The sequence below is a fragment of the Grampus griseus genome (assembly GCF_964374135.1).
Source record: "Grampus griseus genome assembly, chromosome: 5".
Lineage (NCBI taxonomy): Eukaryota > Metazoa > Chordata > Mammalia > Artiodactyla > Delphinidae > Grampus > Grampus griseus.
This window is the reverse complement of record NC_138998.1, coordinates 6,632,484-6,653,661: the sequence shown is the minus strand read 5'-3', so window position 1 is coordinate 6,653,661 and position 21,178 is coordinate 6,632,484. Positions and strand designations below refer to the sequence as shown.

General features: G+C 41.4%; 2 protein-coding genes across 5 annotated transcripts in view; one reads left to right on the top strand and one right to left on the bottom strand.

The window, feature by feature from the left end:
- The window catches only part of EFHB (EF-hand domain family member B), a gene marked incomplete at its 5' end in the record, with an annotated part of 49,459 nt that extends 45,661 nt beyond the window's left edge, over window positions 1-3,798 (bottom strand). Inside the window, 2 exon segments of the mRNA XM_082655598.1 lie at window positions 2,878-3,726; window positions 3,730-3,798. Coding sequence (XP_082511724.1) covers window positions 2,878-3,726; window positions 3,730-3,798 — 918 coding nt within the window.
- A 5,046-nt stretch (window positions 3,799-8,844) lies between these two features.
- Window positions 8,845-21,178, top strand: part of RAB5A (RAB5A, member RAS oncogene family) — a 30,815-nt gene continuing 18,481 nt past the window's right edge. For 2 of the 4 annotated variants that reach the window (XM_082654946.1, XM_082654949.1), the window contains exons 1-2: window positions 9,702-10,080; window positions 13,127-13,382. In XM_082654946.1, coding sequence (XP_082511072.1) covers window positions 13,220-13,382 — 163 coding nt within the window. In that variant the 5' untranslated portion in view covers window positions 9,702-10,080; window positions 13,127-13,219. Of the gene's footprint in view, window positions 8,906-9,701; window positions 10,081-13,126; window positions 13,383-21,178 lie in introns of those variants that run through there. The other 2 variants (XM_082654947.1, XM_082654948.1) reach the window with 2 other exon arrangements.

Sequence of the window (21,178 nt, the reverse complement as noted above, 5' to 3'; positions counted from 1 at the left end):
GCAGAAACTAACACACCATTGTAAAGCAATTATACTCCAATAAAGATGTAAAAAAAAAAGGAAGCATATATGGGCTTAAAGGAATATTGCTTTTATCACTAAAACATCTTTTAAGTTCTCTGTAATAACACTGAAAAATTTATTAAATAATAGTAAGTGAAAAGTCAAGACAATTTTTATGCTTGCTGTAACAACTACATAAAAATGATTAGGAGAAAAGTGTCATGGGAAGTATAGTACAGTCTAGAACTCAGACTCTTAAATTGGAAGTGTGACTTCAAATCCTGGGGCTACTACTTCTTAGCTGTAAGACTTTGGCCAAATTATTTAATTTTCCTCAGTTTCCTCACCGGTAAAGAGTTAATACCTGCAAAGCTCCATGGGTAGCGATGTTGATATAGTAAAGCCACTGATAACAACTAATGTGAGGGCAGCAAAGTGCCAGTAGGCGTAGTGTTAGGGTGATAAGATTATTGTGTTTTCATTCCTGTTTTCTAAAATTTCCATGTTACTATCTTTGTTTTATAGTGAAAGTAGATATTTTAATATTTAAAAAATTATTTTAAAAGGAACCTTGTTTCTAATCTAGGCTAATCTCTCCTCTGGCCTGTGATCCCGTTTCCACTCCCTCCTGCTTATCTGGGGTCTGGTTCCACCCATTATCTCGTTTGTGTTATCTCAAACTCCCCTACTGATTCACTAAATAAATAAAATTATTCCTAAATGGAATCTTTACTCTGTTCTCTTCACTGTCACACTTCTTAGGAGAAAAAAAAAAGTTACAATAGTTTTCTCCAATTCTAATTTCACTCTTCAGTATATTGGAATCTGCATTCTCACTATGTTGCTAATTCCCTTAATGCCCAAAGCTAATTCATCTTTATTCTATTTACCCTATCGGAGACGTTTTAACACTGCTGGTCACTTTCTCCTTGAAGCTCTCTTCCCTGTCCTCTCACATTTTTTTTTTTTTTTTCCTCTCACATTTAGAAAGGAGGACGTGAGAGGTAGCAGGAAGCAGAGGTTTTAGAACTGCCTGTATTGGAAACCGGAAGCTGGTTTCTCCCTGTATGTGAGATCAGGTCTGAAGCCATAGACCCATAGACTGCAGAACCGATCCAGAAAGGAGAAGCAGGCATGGTCAAGTGAGAAGAGAGTGGCTGGGGAAATCCAATAACGGAACCAGAAAGCAAAGTGGGTCAAAGACAAAAGAACACCCTGACTCCCAAGGGGAACAAAAGTCTGCAGATGCCAAAAAAAAAGTTCTGCAGAATCCCTGTGACCACTTCAGCAGAATTGTGTTCTCTAATGTCTCCTTTACTCCCAGAATACTTTAAGGATGCTCCCTTTATGTTGCTCAATACCACCCTCTCAGACTCACCTCTTTCTTCTCTGTTTTTTCTCCCACTTAATCATCCAGGCTTCCTTCCATTTATCAAACATATATTTACTGAATGACCAGTATAAGCTGGACATCATGATATGCCATGAAGCGACATGATAAATAAGAGAAAATCCTTGTCCTCAAGAACTCACCTAGTTGATATTTCTTTCTCTGATCATCTCATGTGTTTCCCAAGGTAAGATCTTGCCTAGACCTTCTTTGTCCCATTTCCACCCATGGCTCCAACTGTCTGCCTGGCTTTTTCATCTGATACCCTGTAAATAACTGAAACTCAGGATGGCCAACACCAGATATTCATGTGTCACCAAACCAGAAGATGTCTCATTATCAAACTAGAAACTCCTAAGTCATCCATTAACTTCCCTCTCTTTCACCACATAGATCCACAACTGGACGGCAATTCTTAACAATACCATCTCCTAAAAGGTTCTCAGAATTGCTCTCTCCTCTCCAATTCTTTCCAACTCTACGTTAATTTCAGGCCATCATTACCCTGAAATAACCTTCTAACTTTTTCCTGTCATCCAATATCTTCCCCTTCCAGTCCACCATTATTATTGATATCAGAATTATCTTTCCAAAAGGCAAATTTTATTCATTTCTTCCCTCATGAAGATCCACCATTGCTTCTGTACCCATACGTTTTACCCCTGCATTCGGGACGTTTAGATTTCTTCTTCATCTCTTACCACCATGCTGGCTAAACAGAATTGCTTATACCTCCCAACACAAGAAGCTTTGGTCACACTCCATGCCATTCTTTGCCCAAGATGCTCCAACCGTTTCCATCTGACAAATACTGACACCTTTCTAAATTAGCTGAAATATTACTTGCTCTGTAAAGCCTTTCCTATCTCCTCCAAAACAATTGTCCAAACTCTCCATTGCGCTTCATATTTAGAGTGTACTTCTATTAAGGAAGAATGTTTTCTATGCATTTAGACATCTATATAATATTTGTTTAGTTATTGCCTCCAACATTGGAGTGAGAGCCTAAACCCATGGGATTAGAATCATGTGCTTCTCATTTGATAGTGCCCTGGACCCAGCATAAGGACCACCACAAGTCTTTGCTGAAAGAATAAAGAACTCACAGAATAATGAATAGAAAAAGCAAACTGTTTTTGGAAAAAGTACATGAATATTAGGATATAACATGTATTACAGTTGGAGGGTTGAGAAAATGCAGATTGAGGAATGAAATGTAGGTCAAAGGAGAAAGGAGGGAGAAATCAAGAGGACCCATTCGTGTGCACAGAAAACAAAGCTGACATTAGAAAAGAAGGCAGAGAGTCAGAGGAGATCGGACAGAATAACAGCTGGAAAGAGTCTCTTGGGACAAGGAATATCAGAATCTCAACAAAATCTCTGCAATTTGACTCTGCAAATCCAAACAAGTCTCACTCGTTTATCATCTTGATAGAGACATGGCTATACATAGTTCCTACGGAAAGTACTAGGAAAAAACTTACACTTGGCCAGCAAGGCAACCGATCAAAAAATTTCCCAGAGTATATGGGTCTGATGCGATCTGGAGGTTCTACTCCTGGTTCAATGTTCTCAGTCTCCCTTTGCTCTTCAGGTTGTTGAGCCAACTGGCACTCAGAAGGTTCTATCACCAAGCCCATTTGGGGTTCTGTAGGCTTAGTTTCATCTGGATCCTCTGGTTGGGGGAACCCCATGTCCACCTGCACAGGAGGCTGCATCTCCACGCTGGGCTTCATCACCACACAGGTGGACTCTTTTTCCAGTCCCCGTCTAGGTTCCATACCCAAAGTAGGTTGCTTCCCCACTGAAGCCCCTAACTCTTCAGGGTCACCAGCCACAGGACATCTCCTGCTGCCTAGAGCCTGTGGACTTTCACACACCAGGCCCAGTGGAGACTGTGTTACCCTTCCAGGACGACACCCTGCCAGAAAACGCTCATTTTCTAAACCTGCTCTTCCTGGCAACATTCTCAGAGGACATTTTGTTTCCTGTGAGGCTGAGACCCTGCTGACTCCTAAATTACTCCCGTCCATGAAAGTCCTAGAAATATTCTGTCTTTTTAATCTTATATCAAGCCCATTGCTCGATGGACATTTTGTTTCCCGTGAAGCCATCCTCTCCTCATATTTATTACTGCATGGAGAATCTTCTTTTCCTAATCCCACTCTGAGCCCCAACTCCGTGGGAGATGTTGTTCCCATGAAGACCCTTCTCTCTCCTAAGTCATCTTTTCCTTCCTGGGTGAGTGCCACGTCCATGCTCAGGGGAGATTTCCTCTCAGATACCGTCATTCCTCCAAGGGCACTCATCTCTAAGGGGTAAGCTGCACCTGGCTAGAGGGAAGATCCCAATCCCTTGGAGCGCCCCAACCCTTTGGGGGACCCCGCTCTTCCGAAAGAGCACATCTCCACTCGGACTTCCTGCCCACTGCTTCCTGCCCGCCACTTCACACCTAGCAGAATTCACTGGGGAAAAGAAGATGGAGGTCTGTTTACCCAGTTACCTGGGAAACGGGGGCGGGGCTTGGAGCGCAGCTCTTTCCAGGGCAGGACCCCCACCCATCTCTCTCCCTCTTTCTCCTCTCCCCCACTCTCTCCTCTTTCTCTCTCCCTCATTCCCCCTATTCTCCCTTATTCCTTCTCTCTTTTTCCCCCCCTTCTTTAGTTGATTTGGAGGGCAGGAAAACTTGAAGGATGTGGTCTTGGGCTCCAGATCAAATGACCCCAAACTTCTCTTTGGTTTCCCAAGCAACGCGGTCCCGTTAGGATGGGTTCAGCCAGGGGCCTACTCCTGGCCACGGGCCTATTAATTTTACTGGCGATCAGAGAATAAATAACCCTCTTTCTGGTGGTGACCACCAATTTTAGATCCTTCCTTGTGAAAGTACATGCACACTGCATGTAGTTCTTTCAGCACTTAAGACATCCTTTAAAAATTCTGTAAAGTTACTATATTTGGCAGCTGTGGTAAGGAACATCTTAAAGTCTTTGAAAACACACTCCAATAAATAGGCTTTAAATAGCATTTCAAGTAAATATATTAAAATTTGAAATGCGTTACACAGTAATGCATATTGACTTTTTAAAATAATGTGGCGAACTCAAAATTAAGTATGGGATTTTTTTTAAACTCAAGGTTTAATGAATGTATATTTGGTGAATATTTGTCATGTTCTACACATACAGGGGATACAGAACACCTCGCTTAGAATTTGAATGAAATTTATGAGATTCCACTTTTTTAAGAAAGCCTCATGAAAAACTTGCAAAGTCCAAATTTTTTTTTTTTTTTTTTTTTTTCTGTACGCGGGCCTCTCACTGTTGTGGCCTCTCCCGTTGCGGAGCACAGGCTCCGGACGCGCAGGCTCTGCAGCCATGGCTCACGGGCCCAGCCGCTCCGCGGCATGTGGGATCCTCCCGGACCGGGACACGAACCCGTGTTTCCTGCATCGGCAGGCGGACTCTCAACCACTGCGCTACCAGGGAAGCCCCCAAATTTTTTTAAAAAGTGGTTAAGGGATACTATTTTACATTTGTAAAAACAGTGTACTGTAATTTTCTAGATAGCTAGTATACATATTCTTCTCCCCCTAAGCAATTTAAATGACTTGATTGTGTGTAAATCAAGGTATGTCTGTATAAGTGTTCATTCGATTCTTTTGTTTACAACTATCTACAGTACTGAGTCCTCATTTTGTGTCAGTTCTGGGAATACAATGGACTAAGCCAATCCCTACCTCATAGAATTTATATTCTAGTAGGGATAGATAACCATCAAGTAAAGCAATAAATAAGATCATTTCACATGATGAGTGATGAGTACCGTGAAGAAAACAGAACACTTTGATATGGAGGGAAGCTACTTTAGAATTGATGGGCTTAGAAATCCCTTAGGTATGTGACCTTGAGCTGAGGCTTTCATGATGCCCTACAAAGACACTAGCTTTTAAACCTGAATAGCTCAAGTTTCCATAGCCTTTTTCTCACTGCCTTGCCACCATGCCTACAATTCCTTATGCCAGAATTACCTTTCGGTTTGTCTCCAGACAGTCCCATTTAAAAGTGAATGTTACCATTCATTACCATCTATGCAAAGAGTCATTCTTCAACTACACAATGGAAAGATTTCCTGGAGGAGAAGGTAGAAGACATGGAGTGTTGTGGATGATTGAGAGATGCAAGGTGCTGGGAATTCCTGAGTCGGTGTTTAGAGATTTGAGGGCAAAGGCAGCACTAAGGGCAGTGTTCAGTTCTGCATGACTTTATTTAGGCTCCATCCATTTCGTAGCTTCCTTAAGAAATTTTACCACCTAGTAGTTAAAACAGGAGAGAAGGGGGCAGGGCACAACCTTTAAAAGAATAACATAGCCCGAGGACACGACATAAACAGATTAGAACAAAATAGGTCCAAGATGGTGGACAAGTCGACTTCCACTAGACCTAGAGCCTCAGTATATGATCATTGTAACACATCAGCAAGTTGATGACACACCCACAGGCGCCGTGACAGTTCCAAGACCAACCATAAAGGTCAAAAAGTGGGCGGTGGGCTTCCCTGGTGGCGCAGTGGTTGAGAGTCCGCCTGCCGATGCAGGGGACACGGGTTCGTGCCCCGGTCTGGGAAGATCCCACATGCCGCGGAGCGGCTAGGCCCGTGAGCCATGGCCACTGAGCCTGCGCGTCCGGAGCCTGTGCTCTGCAACGGGAGAGGCCACAACAGTGAGAGGCCCGCACACCGCAAAAAAAAAAAAAAAAAAAAAAGTGGGCGGTGGCCCCATTCCTAGAAATCCCCATCTCTTCCCCAAAATAGCTGGAATACTCCTCCCACTCTTTAGCCTATGAAATTACCCACCCCTATAAAAACTGACAACCCCCCTACCCTGGTGCTCTTCTCACCTTCTGAGATGGCCCACACTCTGTCTATGGAGTGTGTTTCTCTCTAAATAAATCCACTTCTTACCTATCACTTTGTCTCTCACTGAATTCTTTCTGCGATGAGACATCAAGAACATGAGCTTCATTAAGTCCTGAGACTAGGTGTGATCTCCATTAAAAGACCATGGGTTCAAGTCCCAATCTGGGTTTTGGCTGGGTTTGGGTCCCGGCCTGTGGGTTCAAGTCCCACTCCAAGTTACACGGTTTCAGTAGGATCTCCCATTTGCTACTAGAATGTATCCAATTATCAGTCCTCCTCAGTTATCCAGAGTTAGGGGGAAAAAAAACACAGGCCTATTGTGAGTGGCAGTACAAGAGCAAAGCTTTACTGTGGCATTTCCATCTCTCCAAAATTACTACTGGATCTTAGAGGTACCAGCCACTGGAGCAGAACTCCCCAGGCAAACATTATGACTAAACTATAAAATACTGTGGAATATATTCATGAATACAGAGAATTGGGGTTTTTTGGCCTTGCCTCACAGCTTGCAGGATCTTAGTTCCCTGACCATTGAACCCAGGCCCCAGCAATGAAAGCACTGCTAACCTCTGGAAAGCCAGGAATTCCCTCACGAAGGAAGTGAATTAAAAGACAAAATTGGTAGAAAGTCGGACTCCCCTGCTGGTCCAGTGGGTAAGACTCTGCTCTGTGCTCCCAATGCAGAGAGCCCGGTTTCGACCTCTGGTCGGGGAACTAGATCCTGCATGCATGCCACAACTAAGAAATCTGCATGCCTCAACAAAGATCCTGTGTGCCTCACCTAAGACGCGGCACAGCCAAAATAAATAAATAAATAAATATTGTAAAAATTGGTAGAAAGAAATGAATGAGGAAGCAATACCCTAGAACAATGATGGGGAGTTCCTAACAATGTATAAATTTCAGCATCCAGGTGTTATTTGTGAGGACTTAAGTCAAATGTTCACCATTCTAAATGTAATTAAGCTTGGGAATTCCCTGGTGGTTCAGTAGTTAGTGACTCAGTGCTTTCACTGTGGAAGGCGGGGTTTTATCCCTGGTCAGGGAACTAAGATTGCACAAGCTGCATGGTGTGGCAAAAAAAAAAAATGCAATTAAGCTCACAAATTTTGGGGAGTCCCTATGATATCAATCAAAGTTCCTCTGAAAGGAAGTTAAATCATGAATAAATTATGGTCCTGGTCCTTAAGAACTTTAAAATCCTAATGGGAATGAAAGCCTGAGGAGGAAAGTCTAGGCAGGTACTCTCTAACTGTAAAATAAGGCAGATACATATTAGAACTATTACAGACAGTAAAGTATCATGAAACTACAGGAAAAAGATCACTAAATCCAGTAGAAGTAGCCTCAGATGCCATCCAGAGGAGTTGGCATCCTGGCCAAGGTGAGACCTGCAGTGATGAGAGGTAGTGGTATTCCAAGGTGCAGAGAACAAAGTGATCAAAGATGCCAAGATGGAAACACACAGGCGACACTCTGGGAACACAGAGTAGACTGGTATGATTAGGTCACAAGGCAAGAGTTTGGGGAGAGGGAGGCTTTAGAAACAGAATGAAAGAAACATGGGTTGGGACCAGAGTTGAAGAACTTTGTACTCTATTTAGCAATTGCATATTTTTGAGTAGGAGAGTGACTGGCCAAAGTGTAAAGAATGGGTTGAAAAGGCAGGAGCGTGCATTAATTTCAGCTTGTACAAATACTACCATGGCCCAGGCTTTGGGATTAGAGCTTAGATTTGGGATTAGAGAATTTTGGGTGACAGAATGGGACAACGAAGAGCTGAAGATGATTCTGCTCTTTCAAGTCTAGGTGACTGGGAGGCTGTTAATACCAGTCACCAAGCAGAAGCACATTTGGGATGGAATAGGTTTGGTTTGGGGCATACTGTTGACATGCCAAAACTGATGTGACATATCCTATTTCCTGATTATTCCTGGGATTGTCCAAGAGGTATCACCATGACTAACATACCATATTGGAACCACCCCTTGGGATAAAGTGCCACAGACACCGTTTGCACATGACACATAATGTTCTTGGGGTAACTGGGAGGTTGATCTGAAAGGCTGGCTGTTCAAGGGTTCAAATCACCTTCATTGCAAAATGTTGACTGAGCACCGACAGGATACCTTAGGCCAAGTACACATCTAGACGGTCAAAACTGATGGCCACACGGCAGGGCTATAAATAGTAAACAGCAAACTGAAAAAGCAACCCTCATCCTGAGGAAAAATCGATTTAACATTCTCCCAAATTCCGAAAGGAATTTTTTGTTTTGTTTCAGATGCCCAGCCAGGGACTGTTGTGTGAGATGGAGCCAAAACAGCGTGCCTTAAGTAGGTCTGCAGTGGAGGCTAATGAATGTATTGGGTTCTTTTACTGGAACTGTGCTTAAGAACTCAGATTCTGGAGCCAGCCCGCAGGTTAGAACACAATTTCATCACCTACTCCGCGGTGATTTTGGACAAGTTACACAATCTCTGTGCCTCAAATTCTTTACCTGTAAAACAGGCACGGCACATTCGTGAATTCCACAGCCACGACTGAAGACTCCTGGCTGCCAGCTGCTGTGCTAGACAGCGGCGAGGACCACTTTGGGTAGGTAATATTCCAATGTAGAGGGAGGCGGACGATAGAGCTAGTTTCAGAGTGAGAGCCCCATAGCGTAGGAAGAAAATGGGATAATTCCTGTAAAGCGTTTAGTGCAGTAACCCGCGACGGGAAATTCTTTATAAAAGCTACCTATTATTTTATAACTTGCCCCTTCGCACCCAAAACAGGTAGGCTCTCAAGAAAAGCAAGTTATTGAAAATGTCCCCGCCTAAAGACAACTTTCGGGGGTCGGGGGAGGATCGCATCCTCCTCCCTGGAGTCAATGCCCCTTACCCATCCACCCATCCCTAGGGACGTGTTGGAAGGCTCTCTTGTGCTAGAAAAGCCCCCACAAAAAAGCCCCTAAGCCGAGGGGGCATTGTTGGGCTGTTGCAGAGGTAGGGGAAGGGGAACTGACAGCTAATATTCACAGAGAAAACTTCGCCGCCCCACACCGCCTGGGAGTAACAAACCCAAGCTCTTCTGGGCTCCCCCTAGAGCAGGCCGGCCAAGGAGTGTCCCCGCCTCGTCCCCGCCCTCGGCCACGGGGAGCCACCGACCACCGCCCAGATAACAATGGCGCCGACGGGGGCGGGGCCGCGCGCGCCCCGGGGAAGCGGGCAAGGGGAGGCGGCCCGCGGCCGTAGCCGACCCCGCGGCTCGCTGGGGTCACGTGACGCGGCCGCCCCGCCCCGCGGCCCAGCCCGGACTCTTAAGGCTCTGAGAGGGGGCGGGGGAGCGGATGGAACGGGCGGACGGAGAACGACCGGAAGTGACGAAGGGGCGTAGTCCGCGACGTGCGGCGACGTGGCGGCGAGGCCGGCGCCGGGTGGCGGAAGTGGCTACCGCGCTGGGACTGGAGTGTTTGTGTTTTGGTTAGCGAAGGAGCCGGCGGCCGGCCTGAGGGGAGGAGGGAGGAGGAGGAAGATTTAGTGGGAACTCGAGCGCCGGCGGCGGCGGAGGAGGAGAAAGCAAAGAGGAAGGCGGAGCGGCGAGAGGCGGAGACGGAGACCGACGGGGGCGGCACCGCGGCACGAGCCCCGCACCGTCCAGTCTGAGGGGAGCGGCGAGACGAGGAGACGCGCCACCACCGCCGCCTCAGCCTCAGCCTCCTCTCGGGCTCCGCCTGGGACCTGCAGCCGGAAGCTTCGGCGCCGCGGCCCCGCGAGCTGCGGACTCAGGTAACCGAGCCGGCCCTCCGCCTGCGCGGAGCGGGTCGGGACCCCGGGTGGTCCGCGGGCCCTGCCGGCGCGGAGTCCTCCGCCCTTCCCTCTCGCGCGTCGGGGCCCGAGACTGGAGATGGGCCGAACCCGGCGTCTCGACCCACCGGCCCTGGTGACTCATCCTTCGAGGGGCTTCGGAGGCCAGGATTTGGGGACCGGCCGAGGGAGCGACGGGTGTCACCCTGTTCCCTTCTCAAGATGGCGCCGCGAGAGAGGGCCGGAGGCCGCGGTTCCGCCTGCTCCGTCCTGGCAGCCCGGGGTTGGGGGGGGGTGGTCTCCGGCCAGAAGCAGGCCGGATTCCGGGGAGGAGGATGGGAGAGACGGCCCAGGGGCCTGGCGGAGCCTGCCTGCTCGGGCGATCGGAGCTGGTGTCAGTTGCTCAGGTGCTCTCGGAGGAGGAACTGGGGCTTCCAGCAGGTGTGAATTTGGGGAGCTCCGCCTACCCCCCGACTCCCTGAGCCGGGTAATGGAGGGAGGAGGCGGCTCGGGAAGCCGGGCTGTCTAGGGACTCTTGTCTCATCGTTGGAAGGTGGTGAACCGCAGCCTTAAACAACTCGGCACAACTAGGTCGCTGAACACACTCACTGGATAGAGCCCTTTAAACGTGCTCTGTTGTTCGCCTCCCTGGAAGCTGGTTATCCTCCTGAGACTCAGACTTTTTCAAGCTCTGAACGTCATAATTCACATATTTGGTTTTTGTTTTTTGCTGAAGTGGTGCCTAAGTGTCCAGTCAATTGCCTTTCACATAACTAGTAGGGAAAAACCCCACATGGACACCACTGCGGTAATTCAGGACAGCTCAGAAACTTTATTCTTAGTGTAAAATGGGGATAATAAAAAGAGCTCGTAGGGTTGCTGTGAGCCTAATTCATAGGATGGTGCTTGGCACAAAATAAGTACCCAGAAACGTAAGCTGCTGTTAGTTTTCATCAAGGAGCACCCAGGAGGACTTTAACTCTAGAATGCCAGGTGTTTTCAAAAGATTTAAAATGCACTTTGTGCAAAATCTTGTGCTTTTGTGAAACAAAAGTTTAAGTAGTGAATGCAACTATTACAAAATGTAACTTTTAACCTTAATGTTATGCTAACTGTATATTTATAATTAGATTTAGATATGTTTTGTTTGAGATCCTTGGAGGGAACTATAATGCAAGGCTTTAAACCTTAAAAGACAAAGCTAAATCATAATCTTTTTTAATGGGCATCTGATGTTTTCCGTGCAATTTTGGGAGGACTGGAAATTCGGAGCATGTTGTCCTTGATGAGTAATTCAGTTTGCTGTTTTGTAGGTAATCAGACAGCTGTAAAGTGTTTTAGTTGCTATCATATGTACTATCTGAAGGTGTGTTGGTGCATTTTCAGTCTACCTGACTTTCTTTTGATACTTGGTCATTATTTCATCAAAGGGGCACTTTAATTGCCAATTTTAAATCCCTGCTGTGTGTTGACCACTGTATTAGAAACTTTTTACATATATAGTTTCTTGTTTACTTCCCACAGCAGTTATGAAAGTTAGGTATACTGGAAATAGAGGCTTTGAAATGAAAGCACTTGCTCCAGCAGAAATTGGTATAGCTAGCCAGGATTAGATCCCCAAATCTGATATGTTTTTGGCGTGGTAGGAGGATAGATGTGGGGTTGGAGCATTTTTTTATTACAGAAAATTTTTTAAATGTACAGAAGTAGGAAGAATAGTATAATGAACCCATCACCCTAGCTTCAGTTATTTTATGGCCAATCTTGTTTTATTTACGCCCCCATTGTTTGGAAGCAACTCAGACCTATTATTTCATTTGTCAGTATTTCAATACGTATTACTAAAAGGTAAGGACTCTTCAAAGGTGCTGTTTAGGTAAGGCAGAGGTGATTTTATTGCCATGAATGTAAGGTCTCATGGATATGTTTATTAATGAGTTCGTGGTCAAGAGGGATTCTTGTATAAACTAATTTCATGGGTAAGGCAAATATCTCATTAGGTATCTAAATGAAATAGAACAGTGATTTGAGAAGGGGAATCATCAGATTTAATGTTATTAGCACATGATCAGCTTTTGATTAAAGATGGAAGAAAACTATGATGATTGATTTGTGAATAGATTGGAAAAGAGTTCTTTGAAAGTTCCCTAATTCTTTGAGATTGAAAATTAGCGTTCTTAGATAATAGTAGAAGACATAGAAGTTGCCCTTCAGGCTAGCTTGTTCTAAATGTGTTAAATAGAAAGTAACGACACATTTGTTAGCTCCAGAACTACAGAAAAGTATAACTAAGACACTAATTCACTCACCACATAGAGAACCACAGTTAACAGTTCCACGTCTGATATACTTGAGCACATCAGAAAACAGTTTTAAGTCTTTTAGGCACCAGACACACCACCTACTTAATATATTTGTTGCTCCAAAACTACCGTTAAATAAACAAAAAACATGTACTGTTTAACAGAAGCCTTCAAATAATAATGGCCAACATTTATTGAGCTGTTACTGTGTTCTAAGGTCTATTCTAAGAGCTTTCCACTTATTAACTTAATTTTACTCAAAACTGTTTTAACCTAAGTACTTGAGTCACCTTTCAGGTTGCCAGTGTTTGAAACTCAGCTCTGTTGAAGCTCTGTCACAGTAACTGTGTGACCTCAAGTTACTTAACCTCTCTGTGCCTGTTTTCCTCATTTTTAAGGATTGTAATAGTCAACTTTATAGGATTGTTGAGTGGCTGTGTTAAGTACTTAAAATCACCTGGCACAAAATTGAGTCTTTGATAAAGGTTAGCTTTAAAATGTTTTAAAAGCCTTGATGACAGCATGATTTTAGGCTCAAATCTCATGCCTTTACAGTACTGACAAAGGTAGTGAATTAAACTAAATGACACTCAGTGTCTATTAGAGGTTATAATTGTCATGCAATAATGTGTTACAGGCAGAATTTACCAAAGTGATTAATAGTAGATTTGCTTTGTTTTGCTGATTTGTATACTTAATTACTTCATATTTGTTTTTTTTTACAGGTTTTTCTACCTCCAGAAAGAAAAAAATTGACACCTTGCATCCTGGAAGTTCATTTAAGAGACTGAAATTAGGGACTTCTTTCAAATTTGGACATGGCTAATCGAGGAGCAACAAGACCCAATGGGCCAAATACTGGAAATAAAATATGCCAGTTCAAATTAGTACTTCTGGGAGAGTCTGCTGTTGGCAAATCGAGCCTGGTGCTTCGTTTTGTGAAGGGCCAATTTCATGAATTTCAAGAGAGTACCATTGGGGGTAAGATTTTTTTTTATCCCTTCTTCATTTAATTGAATCATACGTTGACAAATAAGATTTTGCTGTTCTGATTGTATGATGATAGGTACTAAGTAGGTCTCAGAGTGAAGAGCTGAGCAGCAGGCTCAAGCTTTATAACTTGGTTTTTGTTAAGGTAATGTTGTTTAATATTTTGATTTACTGGTTATCCCCAAGATGGTTATATGGAAGCTAAAACACAGATGTAAACATGAGTGGAATCAATGTCCCCAAGTATAAGATTTGATTGATATCTTTCTTGATAATGATTAGAAGCCTTTTCAAGTTAATACATGTTTGTGCTGAATTATATTGGCTTTAGAATGAATAGTGAAAATAGTAAAAGTAAATAGTAAAAGAGTTAACATTAAAATTCTAATTCTAAATAACTGAGGGAAGAGAAAAAGTGAGTGATTAATGAAGAGGGACATGAAAGGGAAATGGGACCTGGAGAGAAAGATGGAAGGAGAGGGGAAAGAGGTAGAGTAAGCACTGCTTACAGTGTTTTTGGTAAGACTGAGGCAAGGGGACGGTAAGATACAGGACAAAGAGGAGACAACTAACAGAGCATTGCTGTGAATAGAAGACAAGAAATTAGATAATTGAACCTCATCAGAGAAATCCACAACTGTATATAGCAGCGGGGCAAAACAGCCTTTTTTGGGCGTCAGTTTCATCTGCCAAATGAAGCTTTTGAATTAGGTACTGTGTGGACAGCTTTAAGATCCACGGTATTTTGCAAGGGGTGTGTAACTAAGCAGTACCATATTTTTTCCAGGTATTTTATACGTTTTAAAGTCTTACTTTTGAAATATGTAAGGCAGATACCCATTGGCATGTAGCAACTTCTTGGAGTCCGTCTTTCAGGAGCATAACTTTATGCTATGCATTGAGTATATGTTCTCAAGTAAGTACACTTGAGAATTTTATTTGTAGTTTCAGATCCTCCCAATAAGATAAATTACAGAACTCTAGTATCTCCTGGCTTTTCCCTACATACAAGAAATGTAGTAGATAAGTGGTATTTCCACTTTAATAGACTCAGCAGTATAACAGTGATTGTCAGCCCCCTCCATTTGTATGTCATGTTACAATGTGATCCCATTTTAGTATTTTATGGTTTTTATAATGGATGAGCATCAAAAGTATAGTCCATACCATGCAGCTTTTATTTTGATTCAGAAATCTTGGTATTTTAAAAAGCTTTAATGAAGTGTATCACACGTTCTTTGTGGTTTCTTTGTGAATACATTTGTGTGTGTGTATACCGTTTAATAATGAAATATAAAAATATGTATACGTATGATTTAATAATGAAGTATTACCTCTCAAGCTTTAGCCTCCTCCAGAAAGCAAATTGGGCCAAAGTTAACTAGCCCACATGGTAGGAAGAGTTTTAAAGAGTTTGAGGTTATGTCCACCCACCTTAAACTGGTGCAAAAAGTTAGTTATTATAACTGCTTTTTGGCAAGTGATTGTCAGTTGCAGCATTTTCCAAAGTACATATGCATCGTAGGCAAAATACCTGGGCCGATATGTTTGGGACTTGCTTTGTGCTAACCCTGCCCCCCTTCACAGTGCATATTAAAATAACAAAAACACTGAAGTACTGTAGTAAAGAACTTAACTCCTGGGAAATGTAGCCTAAGACTAGAACTTTGTTTTTGTTTTGGTTACTCCCGATTATCTTCGAAATGTATTTTTTCCTAATGACATCTAAGGAAGGACATTTAAAAGAGAAATTTAACCCCTTATCAGTTCATCAACATAAATATACATATTCTCTGATATGTGTGTATGGGAGTGTATATATATATATATATACACACATATATATATATATAAAATCTCCATTTCCATTTAATACCAATTACCAATACCAATTGTCTACATTTCATTAATGAAATTGTCAAAAGGTTTTCATTCTAACACATAAAACTTCCTTAATATTTTCTACGAGTACAGATTGAGCTGGCTTTTTAAACCAACTTTAGGACTTTACATCCCAATTTCTATGTTAATGGTTACTGGCTGGATACCTTTCCACTATGTTGACCACATATTAATATCCTTAGGAGGTATGACAGTGCCATTATGATTACAGCTGTGAGCCCTGGATTTTTTGTTTGTTTTTGAGAGATAACTGACATAATATTGTGTAAGTTTAAGGTGTAAGACGTATTGGTTTAACTTGCCTACAGTTGAGCACTTTTTTTTATGCTCTTTGCTAGCAGCTCTTCACTCTTAAGGACTAGATTAGAATCTAAGCATTTAAGGATCTCAAGGTTTGAGCTATTTAAGGTCTGTAACTTGTAGGTAATATGTCTTTTTGTTTTGGCTGATGTGTGGTAGGAGCTGTCTAAAAATGAACCTGGCCAGATGTTTTACATTTCATCTGTTCTTTATTTTTTACTTAACTGTTGATGTTTAATAACATTAGTTGCGGTCTGAAGAGCTCACTTAAAATTTTCATCTCTGGTTGTGTTGTAAGGTGGAAATCATATACTGCACTCTTGAATTTGTGTATTCTAGAACCTTATATTCATCAAGAACATCAAGGTTTCTTTAGTTTTTGTGGTTCTTCCTAAACACGATAGCTTGATTTAAGAATCCATGTTGTCTCACAATACCCCACACCCCTGCCCCTTGGCTCTATAGCACTCATAATGAGATAGATAGTTAGGTGGTGGGTTTAGCGCTTTGGGGAGTTCTAGCTTATTTGTAGGGGTTTAAAGTCTGCATGACATTTACGTTCCCATTGTTTGTCTAAGACTAGCCCATAAGGTTAGCAGGGAGCATTAGGCTCAGAGGGTTGTCATCCTTCTTGCTATTTCATCTGGAGGCACATAGCTCTTCAGTAAATACTTGTTGGATGTTTGGACTGGCCATCTTTCATTTAACACCTTGAACACCTAAAGATTTATCTTAAGTTTTAACAAGTCTTCCACGTGATTCTAGTACATGCCAAAGTTTGAGAACCCCTGCTTTCTGTGTTCTGAGGAGCCAGTATTACATTTACACTACCTATTAAAGTTCTCCCACAAATGGAATAATTGCTTTTCTTTTTTTTAAACTGTAGGATTTTTTTAAAACTTGCTGTTCATCTAACTCCTCCAGTTTAAGAATTTCAAGTATTATGTACTTGGTTACATTACATATTAACCTGTTATTTCTTTGTATGGGAACCCCTTCCTGTTAACCTGCTAGGCCTCTTTAAGAGAGCGTGGCTCCTTCTCTGTTCCATCAAGGATACCCTGCCTTGTCTTTACTTACGGGAGTTAGAATATCCATAGTTTTCAGTTATCTGTACTGATGCTGTTCCCTTTTATTGCCACAAATAATCAAGGACTGGTTATACACGAAATTAAAGAAATAAGTGCCTTCTTTTTTAAGCTATTTTCAGCAGTTATTAACCCTAAGTAGAGTGTCTGAAATAATTATTTCAGGGTTGTTTTTACTGGAAGAACAAAGTTTATTCTATATTTAACATCCGTCCAGTTTTCTCTAAGGGGCTACCAGGACTTGTTCTTCTATTCAGATTCAAAAACATCTGGGGGAAAAATTATTAAAATTAAGAAAAACAAGGTTGGTTTCAAAGTTATTATTAACAGTCTTTTACCTTACCTTATCAATTTACAACCAGGACCTTCTTAAGAGTCGAGCGTGTGGTTAAGAAAGGGGTGGCGAGCGGCTCTATATCCACATTGTTTGATTTAAAATTCTAGCTCCAGCACATACCACGTATCATCTGAGGCAAGTCATACCCAGCTTTATTTGTGTCTTATATGAAATGGAAATAATAGTACCTTACTTGAGGTTTTTGGTAAGGATTAAATGAAAGTGCATATACATTTCTTGGCACAATGCCTAGCATTGAGTAAAATGCTTATTAAATATTAGCTATTACCATCACCACCATTACTTTTTGCTGAGTCATTTTTATCACTGTTGATATTTTTGTTGTATTGTCATGACATGACATTATTTTAGAACCGTGACTTTTCCACCTAGTGCAGAGCATTCAATTTAGGATTTGACAGTGTTAAAGAATTTTATGTCCAGATTTTCTCCTCTTGGAAGATAAAGTTTCTTATTAAAATTTATAGGAACAAATGAGATGTAAAAAACTTTATGAGCAGGTACTTCCTAAATTTGAGCCTTTCCAAAAATGGAGTTTTTGCAGATTCCTTCAAGTAAATAGCATGAACATATACAACTAAGTTTCTTTAAGTTCTGTATGGTAGATTCTTGCTTAACCCTCCCACCATTTGTTGATTTTCAAAAAAGCGGTTATTTATGTATGTTACATTAAATGCCTGCTCCCCACATCAACTAAGATATTTTGGAAGTTTTCTCAGAGAGAGAAATTACACAGTTAGATAGAATACGACATGTATGTACATACTAAATTTGCTTCCTAAACTGAAAAATAAAAGCAGCTAGAAAATTTAAATCTGAATAACTTATGTTTTTCCTGTAGTAGTAAGCTTTCTACTATTGCCCTTCACTTGTTAGCTGTAAGAAAGACTTGTTTGTGTAATTGTAATCTGTGCATTTGTTTACTTCCTTTATCTTTTTGCATCTGCATATTGTTTTCAATTAAAAGTACTTTTGAGAAAGGATAGAAGACCTAGGGACAAACCACCAGCATATAGTTTGCAATTCATGAGAAAAATGCGTTTTGAAATATTCATTATTCTTTCTGTTACAGTGAGAGTTAAAATTTGTGGGAGTTTATCTTTTGGTTCTAATTGAAAGAATATTACCTTTCTGCATAATAATATTTCCTTCTAGAAAGTACATATTCAGTATTTGAGATAGGTTGTATTACTAGGAGAAATTGGTAAAGATTTGGTATTTTATATGTTTGTACCAGTTCTGACCTAAAAAATTTTAATAGTCTTAACATCAGTTATTCCCCAGTGTTCCAGTTTAAAATGTTATCATATGTGGCTACTGAAGCATTGCTGTGAATTAGGAGCCAATAAGCTTAGCTTCAATCCTGGCTTCCTTTTACAAACAGCACTGTTTACACATTTATAAAATGCGAAGAGTAAGCTAAATAAGGATTCTTTTAGGGCAGACTTTTTTTAAAGTGTGTACTCTCCTCCACATTAAACAATGCAATCAGTATAGTTAAACCTTTTCTTCCTCTTAATATTTATTTCACAATTTGGGATCATGAACGTCTGTTTTTGCCCTGTCTTACTTAATTCATCGATGCCCTCTGGTGTTGCTGAAGTGTTCAAAGCTGTTTGGTAGAATGATTTTGCCAGTTAGCTCTAAGTATGGTGAACTACTTCTGTTGATTCACTAATTTGCTGGGAAATAAGATTATCAAGCTTTTCAGAAATTCATTTACTCAACAAATTTACCAACCTCCTAGCACTGTGCTAAATATTAGAAACCAAAGTTAACCTTTCCACCTTTTGGGTCTTACACCATAGTAATCTGAGGTTACTTATATGCAGTCTTCCTTACGATGCATGCTGAATTAATTCATCATTTGGAGTTATCATTGAGAGCCTTTTGTTGCCAGGCCTCTTGGTGGCAAATAGGGATGTATTAGAGTGAGAAAGGCAGCAGGAGTAATTCCAGAGGCGTTTGATTTTTGATCATTGGCTATTTTGATGTAAACATGAACTGCAACTACCAAATTACTAAATTCCTCAAGATGAGAGTGAAGTCACATATTGGATTTTGAAAATAAGAAATAATCCTTAGAATTTTACAAGTGTTGCAAAACAGTATTTGAGGGAAGTGCTGGTGAACAACATTCACCCTCTTTTCCAGGTAATATAGATGAGGAAGGGTAACAGCAGGATGAGGAACCAGTCATTTGTGGTTTTAGCCTGTTTGCAAAGCTGAAGATAGCAGTCACTCTTTGGATTCAAAAAGAAGAGATACCTTGATGATATGGGACTGTAGTCACTCTAATGATCAGGCACCTTCAGCGTTTCTCAGTTAAAAAAATAGTTACTTAGGGATTTCAGTGGTTCAGTGGTTAGGACTCCTGCTGCCACAGCCAGGGGGTGCGGGTTCGATCCCTAGTTGGGGAATTAAGATCCCACGTGCCATGTAGCACGGCCAATAAAAAAAAAAAGTTATTTATCCTCACATAGAACGAGAGCCAAGAGGGGTTCCACTTAGTTGATACCAATTCTATTTGAGGTGTAATGTGAATGTATCTTGGACACATAGGGTCCTTTAATATTAGAGGGCTTGAACTTGAACTTAGACAATCCTAACTTTCTCATCTATTGTATTCATAAGTAATTTGTAAATTTTAGAAAAATGTGACTTCAAGGAAGTACAGGGTAATTTTAGGATAGCTTGTAAGGTAATTTTTAAGTTAGCTCCATGTCATATGATGCAGTCATAGAGCTTATACAGCATTCTCACAGTGTCATCTGGACCTTACCATAGCTATATGAGGAAATACTAATCTTATAGATGAGGAAACTGAGGCAACAAAAGTGATTTGCCTGAGGTTTTGCAACTAAGTGACAGCTGGGATTAAAGACAGATCTTTCTTCATTGCCACCTGTATTCTGGAATTGATAAAGTTTAGGGTCAGGATATGCATGACATAAGCATTCTGTTATAAAATGTGTGGTACTTGGCAGGTACAGAGCCCCTTATATATCGATTTATTGATATAAGGAAAATAATGTGAAAGTATTTTTAAATAAAAATTCAAATCACTCATGTTCCAAAGTGAGCACCACTGTGTTCATTTTTATGCCCTCCACATGTATCACATTTTTATTATTTCATTTATTTGTTCTTATAAGTCAAATCTCAAATGGTTGACATCGAAAAGTCTCCCTCCTGTCTTCTACCCACTTAGTTCTTTTTCCCAGAGGTAGTGTTACTTTGTCCTTGCAAAGTTACTATTATATTTATATCTGTGTATTTTCTCCTTTTTATGCAATTTGAAACATACCAGACCTACTGTAGTATACTTTTTATTTTTCACTTTAATACTGTCCCAGTTATCTACTGCTCAGAAACAAATGAACCCAAAGCTTAGTCATTTAAAACAATTATTATCTCTTTTGTTTCTGGGGGTTGAGTGGGCTTAGGTGATTTTCTGATGTCATGGGTGGCAGTCAGTGCTGGGGCTAGAATCATCTCAACACATCTGGCAGCTCATTCTGGCTATTGGTTGGGACCTCAGCTGGGGCTGTCAGCCAGAACACCTGCATGTGGCCTTGCCACCTGGTTTGGGTTTCCTCACAGCATGATGGCTGGGTTCAAACATGAATATCACCAAAATACCAGGCAGAGGCTGGGTAGCTTTTTATGACCTACCTCCCAGAAGTTCACATAGATAGTGTCAATTATGTTCATATCACAGGCTTGTACAGATTTGAGGAAAGTGTCAGTGTCATGTTGTCACAAGAATGTATGTGAAATCTTCTGGCCATCTTGGAAAATAGTCTGATTTCTCATATCATTTTATGAAGAGCATCCTCATTTTTTTCTTGGCTGTATCAACATTCCTTTGAATGGATCATAATCAATATGCTTTATCAGTTCTAGTTTCAGATTTGCACATTGTTTTATATTTTGGGACGTTAACAGTGCTGCATTGAATAATTTAATTCAGAGTCATTTCTCACATATTCCAAGTATTTCTGTAACATAAATTCCTCGAAGTTGATTGCTGTGTCTTAGGTTATATACTTTTGTAATTCTGATACATTTTTCCACACCGCCCTCCAACCAGCAACACATAGAATGCCTGTTATCCTATTTTACTAACTCAAGGTAGC